Source organism: Adiantum capillus-veneris, chromosome 20, assembly GCF_014529385.1.
Source record: "Adiantum capillus-veneris isolate H3 chromosome 20, ASM1452938v2, whole genome shotgun sequence".
NCBI lineage: Eukaryota > Viridiplantae > Streptophyta > Polypodiopsida > Polypodiales > Pteridaceae > Adiantum > Adiantum capillus-veneris.
The window spans coordinates 149,684,379-149,704,399 of record NC_140950.1 but is presented as its reverse complement, the minus strand read 5'-3'; the positions used below and the strand labels follow the sequence as shown (position 1 = coordinate 149,704,399).

The window sequence follows — 20,021 nt, the reverse complement described above, 5'->3', positions numbered from 1 at the left end:
GCTTTTCGACAACTCAATCTTGACTCCCTTGATTGGTTACAACCTTTTCTCCCAAGCTCCCCTCCCAGAACTTATCAAGGTCTTGTTGGCCTCTTCAACCCCTACTCTCTTTTCTTTGACCTTCGAGTCTTCATGGCAAGATTTCAAAGCTTTGCCGGTTTTCGCATTGGTCAATATAGATTTCCTTGATCATTGCTCGAATTCTACAATTCTTTAATGAGAATTTGCATCAAAATTTCTAAATGTACCCGACTTTTGCAACCATAGATTCTTGATTGACGAGATCGAGTCTTCTTGTTTGCATAAATACTCCAAGTGAATGGAACCTTCTCTCTGATACCACTGTTGGGTGAAGAGGGGGAGATCGACTGCTTAAGCTATTCAACACATGCTCCGCCTTGTCCATCCAGATATTTACCAGACAGTGGCACGCCCTGTGGGACCCAGCTTCTAGCGTTCTCGCTTGAGCGAAGTACTTGCAATTCTCAGAGATGGAGCTAGTTTTTCCTTTTTTCTTGTATTTGATTTTCAGGCTGGTTTCTTTCCTCGCGGCCATCTGGGATGCATTCATATCTAGGCGGGGGGATTCCCAAAAAAGGGTTATTTTGACGTCTGTTGCTACCCAGACCTTGAATATTGATGATGATGTTGGTGAGCCTTTAGGCTTCTATAAAATTTGGGATGAGTTTTTAGCCCATTTGAGCGATGAAGTGGATGAAGATGAGGGTATTTCCCTTTAGGATATTACTTGGAGCGAAGCATTGAGAGAGAATGCGACTCTTGAAGAGTGCGTATGGGATGGCTTTTTGGCCAATGTAGTGGATGATGCTACTTTTATTGAATCTTTTCTTACGGAGGAGAATGGTTATTTACCTCTTGTTCTTTCCCACCCTCCGACCCTTGTTGAGGAGGTATTGTATGGAGTGGGGTTTACACATTCTTCTGAGCCTATCAATGACGAGATGCAGCCTTTAGAAGGGGTCGGGTTTGTCACACGGGATAAGCCTGTGATTGCAGCCACACATTTTGATGATGTTGTCCTTGTTGAAGATGTTTGTGATGGTTCTAGTGTTAGCAATCTTGATGTTTTTGATGACGATGTGGTTCATACTAAAAATGTTTTTTTGAGAGAGCAGCATGATTCTCTAGTTGCAGATCCCGTGGTTACTAATGCTTATGATGCTTTTAGCCCACCACCTATTCCCCAAGCTAGGGAGCGACATATTGACCAGTGGATTGTGACGTTGACACCCTTTGATGGCGGTGGGGTTGTGACAGCTGACTCCCATTTACTGCAGTTTGTGCAAGCTTGTTGGTTTGAGGGTTATGACACGCCTGAAGATCTCATGAGGTTCTTTCCTGCTTTTCTCACTGGGGTAGCTATGCAATGGTACCTCAGTATGATGCGTCATTCTCCACATTTGATGCAGACTTGGGATGGATTGGGTAGAGCTTTTGTTACTAGATTCTCTCCTATTTTTCCTTCTTGTTTAGTCTTTGGGACCCTGTTAGAATTCTTCCAAGGGGAGGGTGAACCAATTGATGAGTATGTTAAGCGTTTTCAAACTTTCAAGATGAAGCATTGGGATCCCTACGGTTTTGATGACAGAGTTTTGTTGGAATGTTTTCTTACGGGTATGTTGAGGGATATTCAATTTCATGTGAGGTTGTCAGATCCAAAGAAACTTGATGATGCATATGCACGAGCTAGGGTTGTGGGGGAGGCTTTTGAAGCTACCACCCTAGCAGTCCAATGGAGGGTAAACTTTGAGGCTGAGCGAAACCACAAAGAGGGTTGTTTGAATGCTATGCCATGTGCTTCTAATGTTCCTATTCCACCATCTCTCACTCCAACACCTTTGCAAGCTAATGAGGCACCGGTTTTTAGTGATGACACTTCGCCTCTACCACATTGGGTACCACATGTGCCACAACGTGAGTTTGTTTCCCATCCAAGGGGGTTTTGGCAAGATAAAGAAAAGAGGGAAAATAATAGAAAAAGGCTAAAATTTAAATGAAAAAAGAAAAGCCCAATGGGTAAGACACGAGTCTAACCGGAAATTATGGGTTCACTCTATCAGGCTAGTTTTCCCCGCAAGACGCCACTGTTAGACTTTTTTTTGGCCACACAACAGCATGACTGCATGAGAATTGCACTTGAAAAGATTTATTTTATGTGCTATTTGCTGGGGATACTTGCACTTGATCGGCTAGTTGGAGCTGTTTTACAGGTTAACAAAGGGAAATGTGAGGGCCAATAGCTAAAGATCAAGCTGGCAATGGACTTGATGCGGTTCAAAACCATGAAGGGAAATGATTATGAAATGATTATGTTATGCTTGTTTTTCCACAGTCGGCGCCTCATTTCTAACATCATTTTTCTCTGCACTATATAGCACTTGCTTTGGTTTGCGTGTATGCCATATCTAGAGATAGAGTGCTAATATGATTGCTATGATAGATATTCAAATAACACATTTCCATGCGACACCGTGCACTTTGAGAGCACGAGCCGCCAACCAGTTGCAATGGGGTCGCCATTGAGGGAGGGCTATGAACGGAATGAGAAAGTGAGGATGATGAGAATGAGAGGGATATCAAGCAGAGCTAAATGGTCGTCAATTGGTCGAGGGCGACCATTTTGCTGCCATGCCAAGAAGGTGTTTCTTTAATAGCTTTCATAGCTGCGAGTGCGGGTTGTAGTGGGGCAAGCCATGGGAGCAAGGCCAAGGGCTGTTGAAGGGTTTGGGTTGTTGCAAGCTGTGAGAGAGACGAGACGGAGAGTTTCTCTGTAGGTGGCCAAGTCGGAGGAACGGGAGGGCCATGAGCGGAGATTGGAGAGGCCGTTTGATGACGAGCCAGAGAGCGAGGCTATGGGCTGTTTAGGATCAGAGAGAGAGAAGCGGACAGGGAGCCCTCGTGGGCTGTTTAGGATCAAAGAGAGAGAAGGGGAGGAGACCCTTGAGGGTGACAAAGGGCTGCAAAGCCGAGAGTTAGGGGGAAGATCTCTCGTGGGCTGCTAAATGTCGCGAGCAAGGAAGGAAAGAAGTTGAGGGGCCGGTAGGGGTGCCGTCAAAGGGAGAAGAAAGGGAGCCCTTAAGTGGGCTATGCTCTATCGAAACGAGAGACAGCTCGCGAGGATTGCTCTGTAGAAATAGGAAGAGAGAGAGCGTCCTGCTGCAATAAATCGAAGAGAGAGAAGGAGAGTTTGACTTTGCAAACAAAATAGAGGTTTTAATCTCATTGAAACCCTCTAAGGGAGTTCTCCATAGACTAAAGAGAGATAGAGAGAGATTCTCTACGAGAGAGATCCTCTCTCGTCATTTGAGAGTGCATAGGCAGAAAGGGTCGCAAAGTGATAAAAAACAAGTGATAGAGATCGTCTTGCCATAGAATTGTGAAAGAGGTCGAGAGAGCGTATAATTCCTCTTTTGTCGTAGATAGCACATGAGAGAGAGAAAATTTGCCATGAGGTTGTTGAGAGAGAGTGAGTGAGTTTGCCATGAGGCTGTTGTGTGTGTGTGTGTGTGTGTGTGTGTGTGTGAGAGAGAGAGAGAGAGAGAGAGAGAAACGAATCATTGCACTGCCCTTTAGGGTGTAAGCCAAATACCTGCGCTACCCTATAGGGTGTAAGCTCGGATACCTTCAAGCAAAGTGGAAGCCTACGAAGCTGTATCGACGAAAGGTTTTGAAGCCAAAGATAAGTTTTGTAAAGCTTTCTGTAAAAACAATATTTTCACTATTCAAATTGCTCAATAATTTCACAAAATCTTGTTCTCGTCTCGATTTTCATCTCTCTCTTTCAAACTAAAGACAACATTCTCTCTCTTCCTTTTTGCTGAACTATTAAGTGATCATGTGCGTGGATAATCATTGATACAATCTGGCACCGAGACTGCATTGCACATTCCTTGGACATTTCGCAGGGAAGTTGACTGCATTGAAGATTTTGAGAGCTGGGTACTGGTGGTCTAGTGTGTTTAAGGACTCCTTTGAGTGGTGTAAGAGGTGTGATGTTTGCCTAAGAGCCACCCGCCTTGAGAATCGTTTGCGCCCTAACAATCCTATTATGGCCACATTACCATTTTAGAAGTGGGGCATTGACTATGTTGGGCCTATCACTCCTACATCTAAGCATGGGAAATCTTACATCATTGTTGCAATTGATTACTTGACAAAGTGGTCTGAGGCTAGAGCGGCGAGGAATGATGACGCACGCACTACTGCTTCATTCTTGATTGAGCATGTTATTTGCCGTTTTGGGGCATCAGCAGAACTTGTATCCGATAGGGGGACATATCACGCACTACTGCTTCATTCTTGATTGAGCATGTTATTTGCCGTTTTGGGGCATCAGCGGAACTTGTATCCGATAGGGGGACATATTTTTTAAATGATGTTCTCGAAGATCTCACTTCTTATTTTAACATTAGACATGATAAAACCACCCCGTACAAGCCTTCTACCAATGGGCAAGTTGAGAGCACTAATAAGACCCTAGTCACTATTTTGAGGAAAACAGTGGATATGAACAAGCGGGATTGGGATGAGAAACTACCAGCGGCTGTGTGGGCATATAACACTACTTTTAAGGAGGCCACATGTTTCACTCCTTTCTCTTTAGTCTAGGGTCAAGAGTGTGTGCTACCAAGTGAGCACGAACTTGCCACTTTGCAGTTTATGCATGCACATTCCTTGACTTTAGAAGAGAGTTTGAAAGAGAGGTTGGGGACATTAGAGCACCTAGATGAGTGGAGGTTGAGAGCCTATTTACACCAAGAGGTAGCAAAGAAGCGTCAAACAAAACAAAGAGCAAAGAAGGCTAAAACCTACAACTTTGAGGATGGGCAATTAGTTCTCTTATATGATGCACGCCACGAGTTATTCCCCGGGAAGTTGAGCCATGTGTGGTCCGGTCCTTATCGTATTGTGAAGGTCTTTCCTAGGAACAAAGCCCAACTTGCAGAAATGGATGGGACATGGTTTTCCACCACAACCAATTTTGATAAAATTAAACCTCATTGGATGTGATCTTGTTCCTTGTTGCAGATGATGGTGATGAGTCTTCTCTTTGGTCTCTCTACTTTGATGGAGCTTGCCGTGGTGAAGAGAAGGTTGGAAGTTGTGGTATCGTCATCCACCCACCCAAGGGGGATGCTATTTGCTTGGGGGTTCTTTTGGGCAATCATTTGAGTAATAATATTGCAGAGTATCAAGCACTTTTAATTGGATTGAGAGCACTACTTCTTTTGGGAGCAACAGATGTTCATATTTATGGAGATTCACAACTAGTGGTACACCAATTTCATAGCCATGCCCGCACCCTTCACCCTTTGATGCACTACTATAGCCTTTTAGCCCGTGACCTTTTCACCCATTTTACCTCTCCCACCCTTACCTTTTTGCCTCGTCAAGAGAACCGTGTTGCTGATTCCCTCGCGCTGATGGCCCTATCTGGATCTTTCACCCAAATTTTTGACACTTCCTTGGTGACAGCGTCGTCCATCCATGATGACCCTTGGGATATGTTTCAAAATTTTAAATGCTTGGGATTAGAGGGTTTAACTAGTCATCTTAGGAGTTTGCAAACCACCCACCCTACCACATTTGATTCCCTCATCTTATCCATGACTCGTAGACTTATACACCTTTCTGATATCACTTTTCTCACTATTGACCCGTGCCATTTGCTTATGATTCTGTAGCCCAATGGATAAAGCACTGGTCTTCACCGGAATTTTGGGTTCGACACTAGCATGCTAGTTTTTCCCGCAGGACGCCACTGTTGCATTTTTTTTGGGAGCCGACGCCATATGTGCATTTTATCCGCAAGTGTATTGCATCTTCACCATGCTGCACTCATCTACATTCACTTAATCACCATGCATGCTAGTATCGCATTATTGATGCTCTTGATCTTGCTCGAGGAAGATTTGGCCGTTTTGTTTTGCGGTGCTCGAAGACCAAAGAATTTTAAAGATGATGATGATGTCAAAAGAGAAAGCCGAGCAAAAAGAATTTTGGATAGCTCCCACCAAAAAGGACCCTCGCTAACATTCATTGATAGTGTTAATTTTTGTGTACTAAAGTTGTATTTTAAAGATGACTTAAAGAAAAATAAACCAATGGGTGCCTTTTGTTGGTGACTGCTCGTGGAAGAGAAGAAGGGGAGAGCATCCCATTGTTCAGGGCCAGCTGCTAGGGAAGCATGCTGTGAGCATTTGTGAGAGTTTCTCAGTTGTTTACTGTGTGTGTGTATTTTCCTATTCCAAACCAAGCCAAAGGGGGAGTCGAGGGCTCCGCCCTGTTGAAATCGAAGAAAGAGAAAGAGAGAGAACCTCTCTGAGTGAAATCGAAGAAAGAGAGAGAACCTCTCTGAGGAACTCGAAGAGAGAGAGAGAGAGAGAGTTTCTCAATTCTGAGTGCTGCCGAGAACCAGAGAGAGAGAGGGTTTTCGACCCTGCTGTAAAGGAGAGAGGGCTCGGCCCTGCTGTGTGTTGCCTTGAGTCGGAAAGAGAGAAAAGGGGCTCAGCCCTGCTGTATGAGAGAATTCGAAGAGAGAGAGAGTGAGAGAGAGATATTGCGTCTCTGTGTGAAATCGAGGGGAGAAACCTGGGGTTGCATCCGAGCGCTCGTCTGTGGGCTGCCGTGAGCAAAAAAGAGAGAGAGAGAGAGAGAGTGCTGGAGAGGACTACCCATCTGTTGACGAAGAGAACCAGAGAGAGAGAGAGAGGGTTTCCCCTTGCTGCACGTCGACAGAGCTAGGGAGAGAGGGTTTTTTCTTTTTAAATAAAAGAGAGAAGAGCTTTGAATTAATTAAAATATAAAGGGGAGTGCCCCCACAAGAAAGAGGGAGAGTCAGAGAGAGAATCTTTCTCGCTCTCCGTGCGGGCTAGAAAGAAGAAAAAAAGCGTTATTGGGAGGGAGGGAGAGAGAGAGAGAGAGAGAGAGAGAGAGAGAGGCTTTGCATTGAGCACAAACAGACCTGGGTCCGAGAGGGAGAAAGAGAAGTTGAGAGAGAACGTTAAAATGTCAAAAGCGTGAGTGAGAGAGCGAAGTTACATCCAAGCTAAAGGGGAGAGAGTGACTCACTTTCAAGCGGTGAGAGGTGCTCTCCCACATTTTTTGTTTCACTCGCAGATTTCGAGCATTATCACAAAGACGGCCATTGAAGCTTCGACTGTCGTCAAACTACACAAGCGACGGCGCAACGATCGCCATTAAAGTGAATATTTCTTGCTTAGCTATTTGCGCACTTCACGCACTGTCATTTTCATATAGCCACTCGTAGCAAACCTCGGTGACAAGTTGTAATTTAACAAAAATAGTGAATCTTTGTAAAATTTAATCCTCGAGGGTCGTGAGAATCACTTTGAACCTCGGCATCGAGTTTCGACTTTCGACGTAGCGATTTCAAAGATAAGTTTTCTCTCCTTCATTCCATTTTTGGTATAAAAACAAAGCACATATTTGTAAAAACGATTTACGTTCAGACATCATAATATAGACACAATTTGTGTATATTTCCATAGTGTCAGTTCGCAAGCATTCGCTATAACATTTTGTTACAAATCTTCACCATTTTTGTACCTCTGTCGTGTTTGTTATTTGAAAGTGTCTCTATATTCCAACCACTTCAGCGCTCCTTGGCAGCGGACATTTAGCACAATATTTTATCTTAAAGTTCCCTTCATCTTTCTCATTGGGTTTTGGGGGGGCTCATATTACACATATCATATATCTTTGTTGGGTATCTGGGGGGGGGGGGGTGTTTTCTTGGGTCTTTGTCCTTTTCGCCTTGTCCATCCAGATATTTACCAAACAACTATGACACTCATAGAGGATTTTGGCCAAGTGTGTATGAGTCCTGGATACACATACTTGTCCTTTACGCAAACATTGGCCATTATTCATGGAGAAATGTTTCCATCAATTTAGTTCATAAGTTGTCAAAGGAGAACCTTGTGTGGAGTTATTGTTTTTACTTCTTTGAGACCAAAAGAAATCTCTTGTTTCTACTTTTTTCCACACCATTGTTTATGTTGGATCATGCTCACATTCACCTTTTAGAAAATTCAACAATAGGTTTTTGTCCATTGCCCTTTCTTTTGCAGGAATAAAATAGGGTAGTGAAAAGTAGCATGATGTTAAGACTAATCATGATTAACACTTTTGGTATCAGGCACAAAATTTTGTTCCAAAATTTCCCTTCATTAATATGTAGCAGAACATGCATTTAGGATGTGCACCTCATTGTTGTGGAAGGAGGTAATAATAATACCTAGGGCTTGTACATGTTTTTTAAACTATTGTCGGCAGAATGCTTAGGCAAGGGGAAAATCATGAAACCAAAAGATTAGTGAAGAACATGATAATGAACTTGGTGTATCATGAGCATGGGAGGAGGTCGTTAGGGGTGGCTCCTCAGATAGCTGATGTAATTTTGGTCTCTGGATGGTGTCATGGCTCGGCACGAGCATGGCAAGTTCTTGTAATTTTTTGAGATGATCAATATGATTCACTCACAATTGTGAGTTTTACCGAAAAAGAAAAAAAACTATTGTGTGGACATAGCCCTAGTCGAAACCCCTTCTCTAGTAGGGACCTCAATCACATCAGATGATTTGACAATAGTAACCCAACCATACTTTGCTAGGTATGAAACCTAACCCCGTTGTATTTGGTTATCTCCTTTTCTCGCATAGTGCAAAGAGACGGATCTTAGCACTCAGAGACTCTCCAAGGTTAGTGCTTACCTTTAGAACTATTTTAGGTTGTGCTTTGGTTTGCAAACATAATTTAAAAATTTTATTGACCTTCAAAGAGAGTGAGAATTCTCCTTTTGAAAGAACAAGAATTGAAGAGATCTCCTTTGAAGTACCTTTGTTCCTTAAGTTTGAAGCTTGGAAGTCCAGGGAAAGTCCTTGGAATCTCCTTTGAATAAGAATGCCTTCTCTTGCTTTGTTGCCTGCCCAATAAAATTTTTCCCTTGACATTAGTGTAGAACTGTGTGGATTATCTCTTAATAAAGGAGCGTAAAGTCGGAGCCTAGAATGGGGGCCTTGTTTAGTTGGGCGTCTTAGAGAGGAGAAGGCACTTGATCGCAAGTGTGAACAAAATTAGAGTTTTGTCCATAGAAGAGTCACCAGGGTGCACTGTGTGAAACCAATGAGACCCTATCCTCTACATGGGAGTAATCCCTTGTGGTCTTATTGGGGATATGAGCTCAAATAAAGAACTTTTCAAGTCTAATCAAGTAGCCTAATAAGCACACAAACTAAATTTAGTGTGTAGAGATTTGAACTCTACCCCTCTCATTAGGAATAGACTATACGAGCAAGAGTCCACCATATTGAGGGTACCAGGAAAACAAAAAAATTGTTTGTCTTAAACATTCTAGGACTCCCATAAACCCTTGCAACTAGGCCTTTGGATTAATGAGGTGATAGATTTAGATTTCAAAGGTTGAGGGCTTGTGAAAAGGCTTAATGAAGGCACTTCTCAAGCACATGAGTATTTGCAACAATGGATCAAAGAGGCTCTAAATGCTCCCTTTCAGATATATTGTAAATTAGGATAAAACTTTAAACAAAAAAAAAAAGATTTGCGTAAGTATGGACATAACACACTCTCCGTAAGCTTGGTCCTATATGATATTCTTGTTTGAGGGGAGGGTTTTCTTCACTTTGTGTGACACCATGATCTTGAGACAGTCTCTGTGACTATTAGCATTGTGTGGCTTTTGTAGACTTAATACAAAATGGTCATTAGTTCAAATCTCAAGGAGGGGATTATTGTGGGTTTTTCCTTCAAGTGTGTACCGAGTCTAGTCTAGTCGCTTAGGAGCATGTGGGCTAGTATAAGAGAGCTTCTTGTATCATGTTAAGTGTTCAATAATGTAGTTCAAGTTTTGTGTTTACACTCTCTCTCTAGGTGAATACTTGTTAATGTGTGTAATTAGTCGTAACCATGAATGCTACTTTGTTATACCCTCTTTAATTCCAACAAAGGATGACTAGATGGCCATAAATCCTTTGATATTATGACTATATACTTTTATATCATAAAGGATGATTCACTACAGTAGCCAATGCTCTTAGGAGAGTACCTCAAATTCCCAATTTAAGTTTCACTGAAATGCCATGATTATTAAGAATAACTATCTGTTGAACTAATGAGCTTTTTTATTAATTGCAAGGTGCACATTACTTTTCCAGGTTTGATTTTCATTTAGGCCCATCAGGTGCGCATTACGCCCATTGATGTACTTAAGAGAGTTGTCCAAAACTTATTAACTTTTTGGGCAAGCCCAAGAACTTCCATGACCAAGCTACGAAAATATTTCCAAATAGACTCTCATATAATGAGACCAAAGGGTTCACCCACACCCTTTTAAAAATGTCAATAGGAATAGACAATGTTGCTCCTCGCTCCTCTTGATCTTTGCTCTTAGAGTCTACCACATGAGCTATTGCTCTTGGGTTGTTGGTATTGAATGGGTTCTTGGTCACCCACTTGGAAGGAGGATGACCCTTCTTTCCACAATGCATACAAAAACTTGTTTGTGAAATTCTCTCTCAAAAAAATGCTCCTTTTGCCACATTTGTGACACTTCTCTTTCATGGACGAAGATGCAAGATTTACCTTATACTTGAGACTTACCTTATACTTTTTGGCATCATCGATGTGCAATCTAATACGTGACAATAAAGTTTACATGCTTGTCATCTTTCGCTAACTTTTGTGCAAACATAGCCCTATGTTCACCCCTTCACTACTAATGACCTCACTCACATTAAATGGTTTGATGGGAGATCACAACTCCTTTTCATCAAGTAGCCCTAAGATTAGTTTGCCAGATTTAAAACCTAAACCCATTGTATTTGGCTATGTCCTTTTCTCCCATGGTGCAAAGACAAGGGTCTTAGTACTTATACTTAGAGACTCTCCAAGGTCAGTGTTGACCTCTTTATAATAGCAAAACAACCATATCATCCCCAAAATTGTAGATGAGGAATACGTACATTGTAGAATTGTTCTAGGTTGTGCTTTGGTTTGCAAAAATATTTTCACAAACTCTAAACCTTTGTAGTTGCTTTACTGCACAACTTTGAAGCTTGAAAGACTAGGAGATGGAAGCTTGGTGTGCTCTAGAAGTGCTTAGTTAACCGATGATAGTCAAATTTTTGAGCAAGCCAATGCTAGTGATAACATTCTTGTTATACCAAATGCACGGGGTGCAACAAACACTCTAGAATTAACACGGATAGACACACAACAATAAGAACTAGGCACAATGAGATGACAAAGAGATGATGAATCTACTATTCATATTCATAAGGTCGTAATACAAAGTGTTATGCTATGGCCTATATGCCAATACACAAGCGCATAATGATGCTCAAGACGTAGGTAGGAAACTCTCTCAACTAATGTCGGCTGTTGCTACTATTGTAAGTGTGCCCTCGTCTGCGTTCTAGTGTCCTTCCTTTATATAGCTGACTCTTGCTATCTATTTTTCATTCCTTCTTGGTTTTTAGCTCTTGGTTCTAACTCATGTGACTATTGATTCTACTTTTCAGGATTTTAGTCTCTAACATTCTTCTTGAATTTTTTGAATCAGCTGCTAAGGGGCTGAAAATCTTTTCATCAGTAGACCCAAAAGTCTGATCAAGCTTCTCAAAAGCACACTTTGTCCAAATAATAAACCGGCCAAAGTGTCTTCCAAAACCTTGGGGGGTTACTATATGTTAAATGTATATATCACGTGCGTTCAAGGACTATTTTCTAAATCCCTTGGCTACGAGTTTTGCTCTAATAAAAGAGACCCTTTTCCTATACAATCTATAATTTTATTTTCAAGATCATGTTTTCAACACCCTTCTGTATGTGAAGATGTGAGAAAATATAGAATAAAATAATCCCTAATGTTGAACGCACGTGATAGGCACTTTTTATTGTAGTGAACCCCCCGAGTCCAAAAGCAAGTTCTTTTGATTGATGTTGATCTTATGGTGCCACTTCCTCTAGATTTGGGTAGGAGTGAACATACGACGTCAACACATGTTACCAAATGCTCCTCGTTTATTCATTGTCAAAACTGGAGTTGAACTTTTGTTGCCTTTGACCCTCCCACTTCACCCTGGCTTTGGCTTTTATCTTGCTAGCCTCTACCTTCTGGCTCTCCTAGCTCTTTCCTATGACATTTATCAAGTCCAAGTAATGCTCCAGATGAAGCCCCTTCATCACTTGTTTATCATATGATCACCTAAATTCTTTTCAGTCTCTTCCTAGAGCTCCATACCCTGTTTACTAAGTCGGGTGGTTGTACATGTGCAACCTTTGTCTCACATGTTAACCACCTTGAGTGTACTCCACCTCAACCGGTTATGACCGGATTCTGGCTCTGGCTAACTGAGTGCACTAGTAGGCTATAGCTAGCTAGGTACCATGAGTTTTCCGGTTGGCTTTTATTTAAGCCTTTAGGAATTGTTCTACCACCCACTAAATTTCTAGCTCCATGCTGATTGTGTCTTTTTTTTGTGGAGATAACCTCTGAGAACTAATATGAAATTTAAGTCAATTATTGCATAATTTAACCAATGTATTTTGATACTAAGCCCATTTTGCAAACATGTCTCTGAACATTGTTTCTTTAGAGTTTTCATGACCTTGCAATATTCGTTCCATTGCCTTGTAGTTCTTTCCCTCTACTGCCTCCACTTAGTTAAGTCCCCCACCAACTCTGCAGATAAGCCTTCAATGTTGATTTATGCAAGTTGGGCACTGGCTTGCATTCCTACACACCACACTTGAGTTGCTGCTCAGCTTGCCTTCCAAGATTTTGCACCCGGATTCCTTGTTCCTATTGCATCAAGCTCTACCCGATACCTCTATGCAGAGCTTGCCTAAACTCCTCTTGCTTGGTGTCGGTACACACGTGAGTATCGGAGAAGAGGTGTTGGACTGTGCAAGAGAGGGAAGGAGAAGGGGGAAGGGAAGGTCACATTACACAGTCTATTAGTGGAGCTTGTGAGAGAATAGATCTCACACTCCTTATTATCTAAAAGAACCCAATAATAAGTGGACAGTCACCCGCTCGGCCAAAAACCGGCCACGGGCCTGAAACCCAAAAAATTTCATCATCAACTTCTGTGGGGAAAACATGATCATCTAATATATAGCTACGGTATGCTGGAAACAATCTCTCTAAAATATTTTCCCCACTCTTTCTGCCATAGCTAGGCACAGCTTGGCCGCCATGATGCTAGACACATTGTAAGATCAAGCACCTATTTGGATACGCAAATTATAAATATGATATTACGAGATTAATAATCTTTCCATAAATTAAATGAAAAAAAGATTAACTAAAACATCAATGACCTTACTGCCTCTCTAGTAACAGGATATTGATATGCCTAGCATCCAAGTACAATGAAGCACAACCCCCACTCTTGATGCATCTACAAGGAACTCCGCTATGTGCTTAGCTAAGCACAATGTGACCAAGAAGACCTCATTGGCCAAATACTCACAAGCCAGATTCATGAAACCCCTTACCAAACCCGACGATAGTGTATTCAAGCTGTCTACAAAGGTCTTGCATCAGGTGTGGATCTTGGAGTCACACATAAGCGTCCAAGTACAATGAAGCACAAGCCCCACTCTTGATGCATGTACAAGGACCTCCCCTATGTGCTCAGCTAAGCACAAGGTGACCAAGAAACCCTCATCGGACAAATACTCACAAGCGAGATCCATCCAACCCCTTACCAAACCCGATGAGAATATATTCAAGATGTCTACAAAGGTCTTGCATCAGGTGCGGATCTAGTAAACCGAATGAGACGAACTGGGCAAGGTGACTTGAGGAATGCTTGGGCTCACTTTGATCATACGCATAGGATAGACGGATGGGCAACAATGTCGTGTTTTGTGTATTATCCAGGGTAATTTTGTTTATGATTGGTAATATGAAATATTTATCCTCCAAAAGGTTCGTCTAGCATTTGCATCATATTTGGCTAGCATGCGAACGTTGTAGGTTATCGCAATTTGTGAAGCAAAAGAGGAGGATGAGGAGTCTCAAGTATTGTTTTGGGAAAGTCTGAATGCTACCATGGCTCAATGTGGGCAAGAGCCACCTGATTTTGCAGGGCTCATGTCAGATGTGGCAGGGGGAAACTAGTTGGAAAAATAAGGATAGTGTACAACGAAGGCCTGCATAATATTAGGGAAGGTAGAGAGCTCTCTTGCCTTTTCCATTAGAAGCAGAGCTTGCAAAAGTACATAAGAAAACTTGTGCATGCACCAATGCAAAATGAGCACATTGGAATGTTTGAATCATGGAGACCTTCAACAACTGTAGAAGAGGCTACAATTCAAGTGAGGTACACCAAAGATTGGTGGTTGATTCATGTCCCAAAAGAGAACTTAGAGACACTTCAAAATGGTGGAAACAACAAATTGAGCATTGGGGGAACATCAACAAGAGTGTGAGTTTATATTTTATTTCTTTGTGATCCAAGAAAAACCATGTCCAATTAATCAACTACAATTTTGTGGATACGCTAATAAAATTCCATGGGAGTAGGCACAAATTCTAGATATAAACTTGTATGAGAGAATTCATGTTATTTGGTTGGTTGCTAAAGGTGGAAGAAGAAAGATTTTGTTATATGATGCATGTGTCAGCGATGTCTTAAATTCATATATACAATGTGCAAAGCGTTTGGGATTCTTGACAGGTCGCTATATAGGCACGAGTCCCACAGTTGAATCTATGCTCTCAAGAGTGGAGAGACAACAAACTTCAAGTCCAGCTATCATTGCAAGGGTGATTCAAGGAGCTGTCGCAAGCACCCCAATGTATGAAGAGTCCACAGTGCATGGTGACAAGGAAACCGTGCAATGAAAGAAGAGAGAGACGAGCAATGCTATTAGTTCTCATCGCCCAAATTTTGTGGCCGTCCATGACATATCAGATCTGAAACCATGGAGTCAAGCAATAGTGAAGAAGAAGAGATTGAAAAAGACTACATGCCTAAAAAAGATCATGTGTTAGTGATGTCTTAAATTCATATATACAATGTGCAAAGCGTTTGGGATTCTTGACAGGTCCCTATATAGGCACGAGTCCCACACTTGAATCTATGCGCTCAAGAGTGGAGAGACAACAAACTCCAAGTCCAGCTATCATTGCAAGGGTGATGCAAGGAGCTATCGCAAGCACCCCAATGTATGAAGAGTCCACAGTGCATGGTGACAAGGAAACCGTGCAATGAAAGAAGAGAGAGACAAGCAATGCTATTAGTTCTCATCATCCAAAGTTCGTCCATGACATATCAGATCTGAAACCATGGAGTCAAGCAATAGTGAAGAAGAAGAGATTGAAAAAGACTACATGCCGAAAAAATATCATTTGGCATGCAACACAAAGCAATCAATCCATGTAGAGGAAGCTAATGTTCCACGTGAACAATGGGCTTTGCGCAAAATGCCCATTCGTTGTAATAGGAAGTGTTTTGGTGTTGGGGGTAGGAAACATTGTGGTAACACTTTCAATAATCATGGTACAGGTCTGGGTGCACCATGCTTTTGGTCAGAAAGATGCTACAATGAAAAAACCATAGAGGAGTGTCTATGATTTTGCAATCATGATATGGAGCACACAAAAGCAATTAAAAATAAGGTGAAGGAGGTCCTGATACCCCCTATGATCTGGCTTGCTAGTCTTACAATGTCAGGTTTTCAAGTGGCTGGTATTAGCACACCAAACTGCAAGGAAAATAGGGTTTCCTCTCTATGTGGAGAGAAGTTTCAAGTAGTAGGTGATGAAAGTGGAGGCATGGTATTTCAAAAGAATTATAGAAAAGAATTGAGGTAGTTGTAGTGATGGATACAACCTTCTTGGAGGAAGTCTCTATGATTAAAAAAAAACATGTTGTGTTTCGTAAACTCACTGAAAGCAATTATGATGTTCATATCAAAGGCGAGCCAAGCTGTACATGTCCAAATTTCTAGAAAAGGGTGATACTTCAAAAGTCATTCATTGCTTGTAAGCACATGTATTATGTGTATGTGCATGCCTTAAACGAGCAGTGGAAGAAGCAATGGTCTGAGGCTAGATGGGTAGAGGTCACAATGAACATCTGGAATCCATAGTGGCCACAGTCTATGAAAATATTTTTGTGGAAGGTAGTTTGGGGGGCCTTGTCGACAGGCAACAAGATTCAAGTGCATGGTATTGGACCAGAGAGGTGTTCAAGGTGTAGATAAGCTAGCAAAGACCTCCGCCACCTCTTCATGGAATGCCCGGCTATAAGAGGCCTTGTGGGAAAGTTATGCAAATGGGTACAAAGGACATGGAAGATAGGGTTTTTCAAGAGCAATTTGTGCCTTGGTTGTAAAAATATTTGTAGTTCTACACTGTTAGTTTGTACCCAAATTGTTAGATATTGCTTTCTAAGTAATATTTGGAAATCCAAGAATTGTCATATCTTCAATAGGGACCTCTCTGGGGCTAGCTTCTTTGATATTATCCAGGATAGCAAGGAAATAATATATGTGGTAAGTAAAAGGCATAGCTCGGATGATTGGCTTTAGGCAACCCTCGCCATCCAGTCGCGTCTTGTGCAATAGTAAGTTTCTAGGTACTTCTAACTAAGTTCAGTTGTAACCCTTTATCCCTCAAGGCTTGACTTGAGCTTGAGATTAAGTTGTATATCTGCTGAAGATTATATAATACAATCACTCACAATTGTGAGTTTTGTTGAAAAAAAAAGATGTTACAATTTAAAAGCACTATTGTTTTCTATGTCTCTTTGCTAAAAGGAGCATAGAGCTTACATTATCAAGAGAAAAAACCCAATGAAAGAACATCATGTATGGGTTTGTTAGGAAAAATTGAAATATATATAGAGATAATATATTCAAATAGAATTTCTTTATTGGTAAAATATGATTTTCATGTCTTTTAGACCTTCGTGAATATGTATTTATATGTATTCACCTTGTCTTGAATAATGAAATATGACAAAAGACTTCAAATAGTTAGAATTAATAAGAGGATTTGTCGACAACTTATCTTGCGTGTTACAAAAGGACTCACTAGATGAATTAATAATATGTTTGTGTTATAAGGCAAGCATTAGGTCTCCCCAATCTTGAAAAACTAAAAATTCTTTCAAAACATATGAAGTGTAGAAGTGTAGGGTGAGTTTAGGAAATGAAAAGATAGATTTTTTTGTTGGATCTACTGTAAGGGCAACCGGGGTAAGGGCAAGACCACCCAACTGCGTTTCATCCACCACTCAATAAAGAACGACCACCCCAGTAATGCAGAAAGATCATGATGTTACCAACTCTTAGGTCAAGAGATGAGGGCTAGCAACAAGTATCTCATATTTCATGTAAACGGCTCAAAGCGCAGGCTAGGGCCTTGGGACAAATCAAAGGTCTCCCATTGGATTTCCCAAAGCCTCCTTTCCTATATGAAAACATACTCAAAGTTTTGGGGAAGACGAATCAAGAGGACATGTTCACTTCCAAGCTAGATACCATGCAGGCTCAGCAGAAAAGGATCCAATGGAAGAGGACAACCTGAATGGGAACTCTATTGAAGAGTTCCTGGAGGTAGAATAATTTGTCCCCCTTTCCCAATGATGGATACTCTCTCTATTCAATCTTGGAACATAAAGGGATTAAAAACCCGGAAGAAGGGCACTCTCTTCTGGGAAGAAGTGAAGAAAGAGAAGGCAGTCAATTGTTGGGCCATCCAAGAGCACCATTTGGATGCTCATAGCAAGAGAAAACAGGCTCTAGGAAAAAACCTTATCTTGTATGGGGAAGGAAGTGACGGTTTCAGTGGTGTCTTGTTCATTGCTGATAGAGATTTGGAGCCAAAGATGGTTCTAAACCACCCCTCCGGAAGAGTCCTTGGTGTTAGAATCAGATGGGACAATCAACCTATCACCATACTAAATGTTTACGGCCCTTGCAATGCAAAGGATAGAGTTAAACTATGGATGAAACTCAGGGATACTCCGATCGAAGGGGAGTGGCTGATGGTTGGAGATTTCAATATGGTTGAGAAAAGCAAGGATAGAATAGGCTCCGCCAGTATGTTGGCTGGCTCAAAAAAGTCTAAATGGTTGAGCTTATGTGAGAAGTGGGCTATGATTGACTTATGGGAAGTGGGCCCATGGAACAACATGCCTGGATTCACCTACACACAAGCCTTTAGTATTCCCGCACTACCTCCAGGCTGGACAGATGCTACTGCTCTCATCAAGCTTACTAGATCTCATCGACGTTAGAGATGAAGGTAATCTCAACAAAAAGCCTCTCCGATCACATGCCATTACACTTACATCTCAAGAAAGATAAAGGGGAGGGACAATCCCCGAGAGGGAAGAAAAAGGTTCTGGTTACAGGGACACACCTGTTCAAAGACCCTCTCTTCAGAAGCATCACCAAGAAAGCGTTGGGAAAGCTCAAGAAAGATGTAGGGATGAATAAACCTAGTGCTTGGAATATATTTGTTTGGAGTGTACAAAAAGCTATCAAAGCTTCGGGTCCTCGGGTTAAAAAAGCCAATGAGGCACATATCAAACATCTCACAAAAGAGGTAGCAAAATTAGCCTCTAGGAAGGCTGCCGGACTGGCTACCAAGGATGAGCACAAGCGATGGCTTGAAGCTAAATCTCACCTGGCCAACGAGCAGTTGGAGGAAATCAAGAAGGCGAGATTTATCTCTAGGGAAACTTTCCTTCAACCAGAGCCTTCTAACCAAGCACATTTTTTAGGGCTGTGAAAGTGAGGAAGAGTCAAGGCCACGTGCAAGTGCTTGATGATGAGAAAGGGAGTGCAATTCAAAACCAAGATGAGATGTTTGGACTTATGCTCAACTTTCTCAGCCAGATTATCGGCCAGCCAAAGACCCAATCTCTGGAAGTGGAAGAAGCCCGAGCGTCTTTACTTGGGAGTATTGAAAAGAAGGTTCCCTAGGAGAAGCCAACCGCATGGAAAAGGCCTTCTCTGAGGATGAATGCTCAACGGCACTAAAAGCTCTTGGCAATGAAAAGTCCCCCACTTAGGATGGACTGACGGCTGAATTCTTCACGGAATTTTGGGATGATCTCAAGGGTCCAGTCACACGGATGGCCAATCAAGTTGTTTCCAAAGAGTCATTGGATGCAAGTGTTAAGAGAGGGCTTATCAAGACCATCCCCAAATAGCTATGCTGCTCTCAACTTAAACATTGGTGTCCCATTACGATGATGTCAGTAGCATAGAAAGTTTTTGCCAAGGTGATAGCTCTCAAACTTGCCCCCCTCTTGAGTCGGATCATCTCTCCCCATCAACACAGGTTCATTAAAGGGAGATCTATACATGACAATATCTTGGCAGCAATGGTAGGAATAGAGTATGCATCCTTCTCCAAGCAAGAGTGCATCTTGCTGCAGCTGGACCTCGACAAAGCCTATGATAGAATAGAACGGTCCTATATAGAAGAAGTCATGGGAGCGCTAGGATTTGGGCCTCGCCTTTGTCGCCTCATACGCACACTAGGACAGCCAATCAGAGCTCCTGTTTAATGACAGAATTGTGGGCTCTTTTGAGGTTAAAAGGTCTATTAAGCAAGGATGTCCCCTGGACCCCTTGCTTTTCTCCATTGGGTCGCATCCTCTCATTATGATGCTCGAAGCTAGTGCTGCGCAAGGAGAGATTCAAGGTCTGGCATTACCAGGCAACGACCAACTACTGGCCAAAATATTTGTAGATGATTCGCTCATATTCTTGAAGGCATGCCCTCAAGTTGTCATGAGAGCTCTGGAGATTGTGCAAACATTTGCCGTGGCCTTGGGATCCAAGTGCAATATAGAGAAGTCAAGACTTATCTCCCTGTCGGAGAACAACTCTTTTGACCCTGCAGTCTTGACAGGAGAGATTATATCCAAAGGGAGTGTATTCAGACACCCCTGTAGGTATGGACGTAACCCACAGGCAAAGATTTC

At 42.0% G+C, this 20,021-nt stretch overlaps 1 protein-coding gene across 1 annotated transcript; it reads left to right on the top strand.

Moving 5' to 3' along the window:
• Positions 1-491: 491 nt before the first annotated feature.
• On the top strand, positions 492-14,191 carry LOC147433387 (uncharacterized). Its single transcript, XM_086492070.1, has 4 exons — positions 492-726; positions 820-1,935; positions 5,050-5,294; positions 14,048-14,191. Exons 1-4 carry the CDS (start codon positions 492-494, stop codon positions 14,189-14,191), a joined length of 1,740 nt encoding a protein of 579 aa, XP_086348196.1.
• Positions 14,192-20,021: the final 5,830 nt, after the last annotated feature.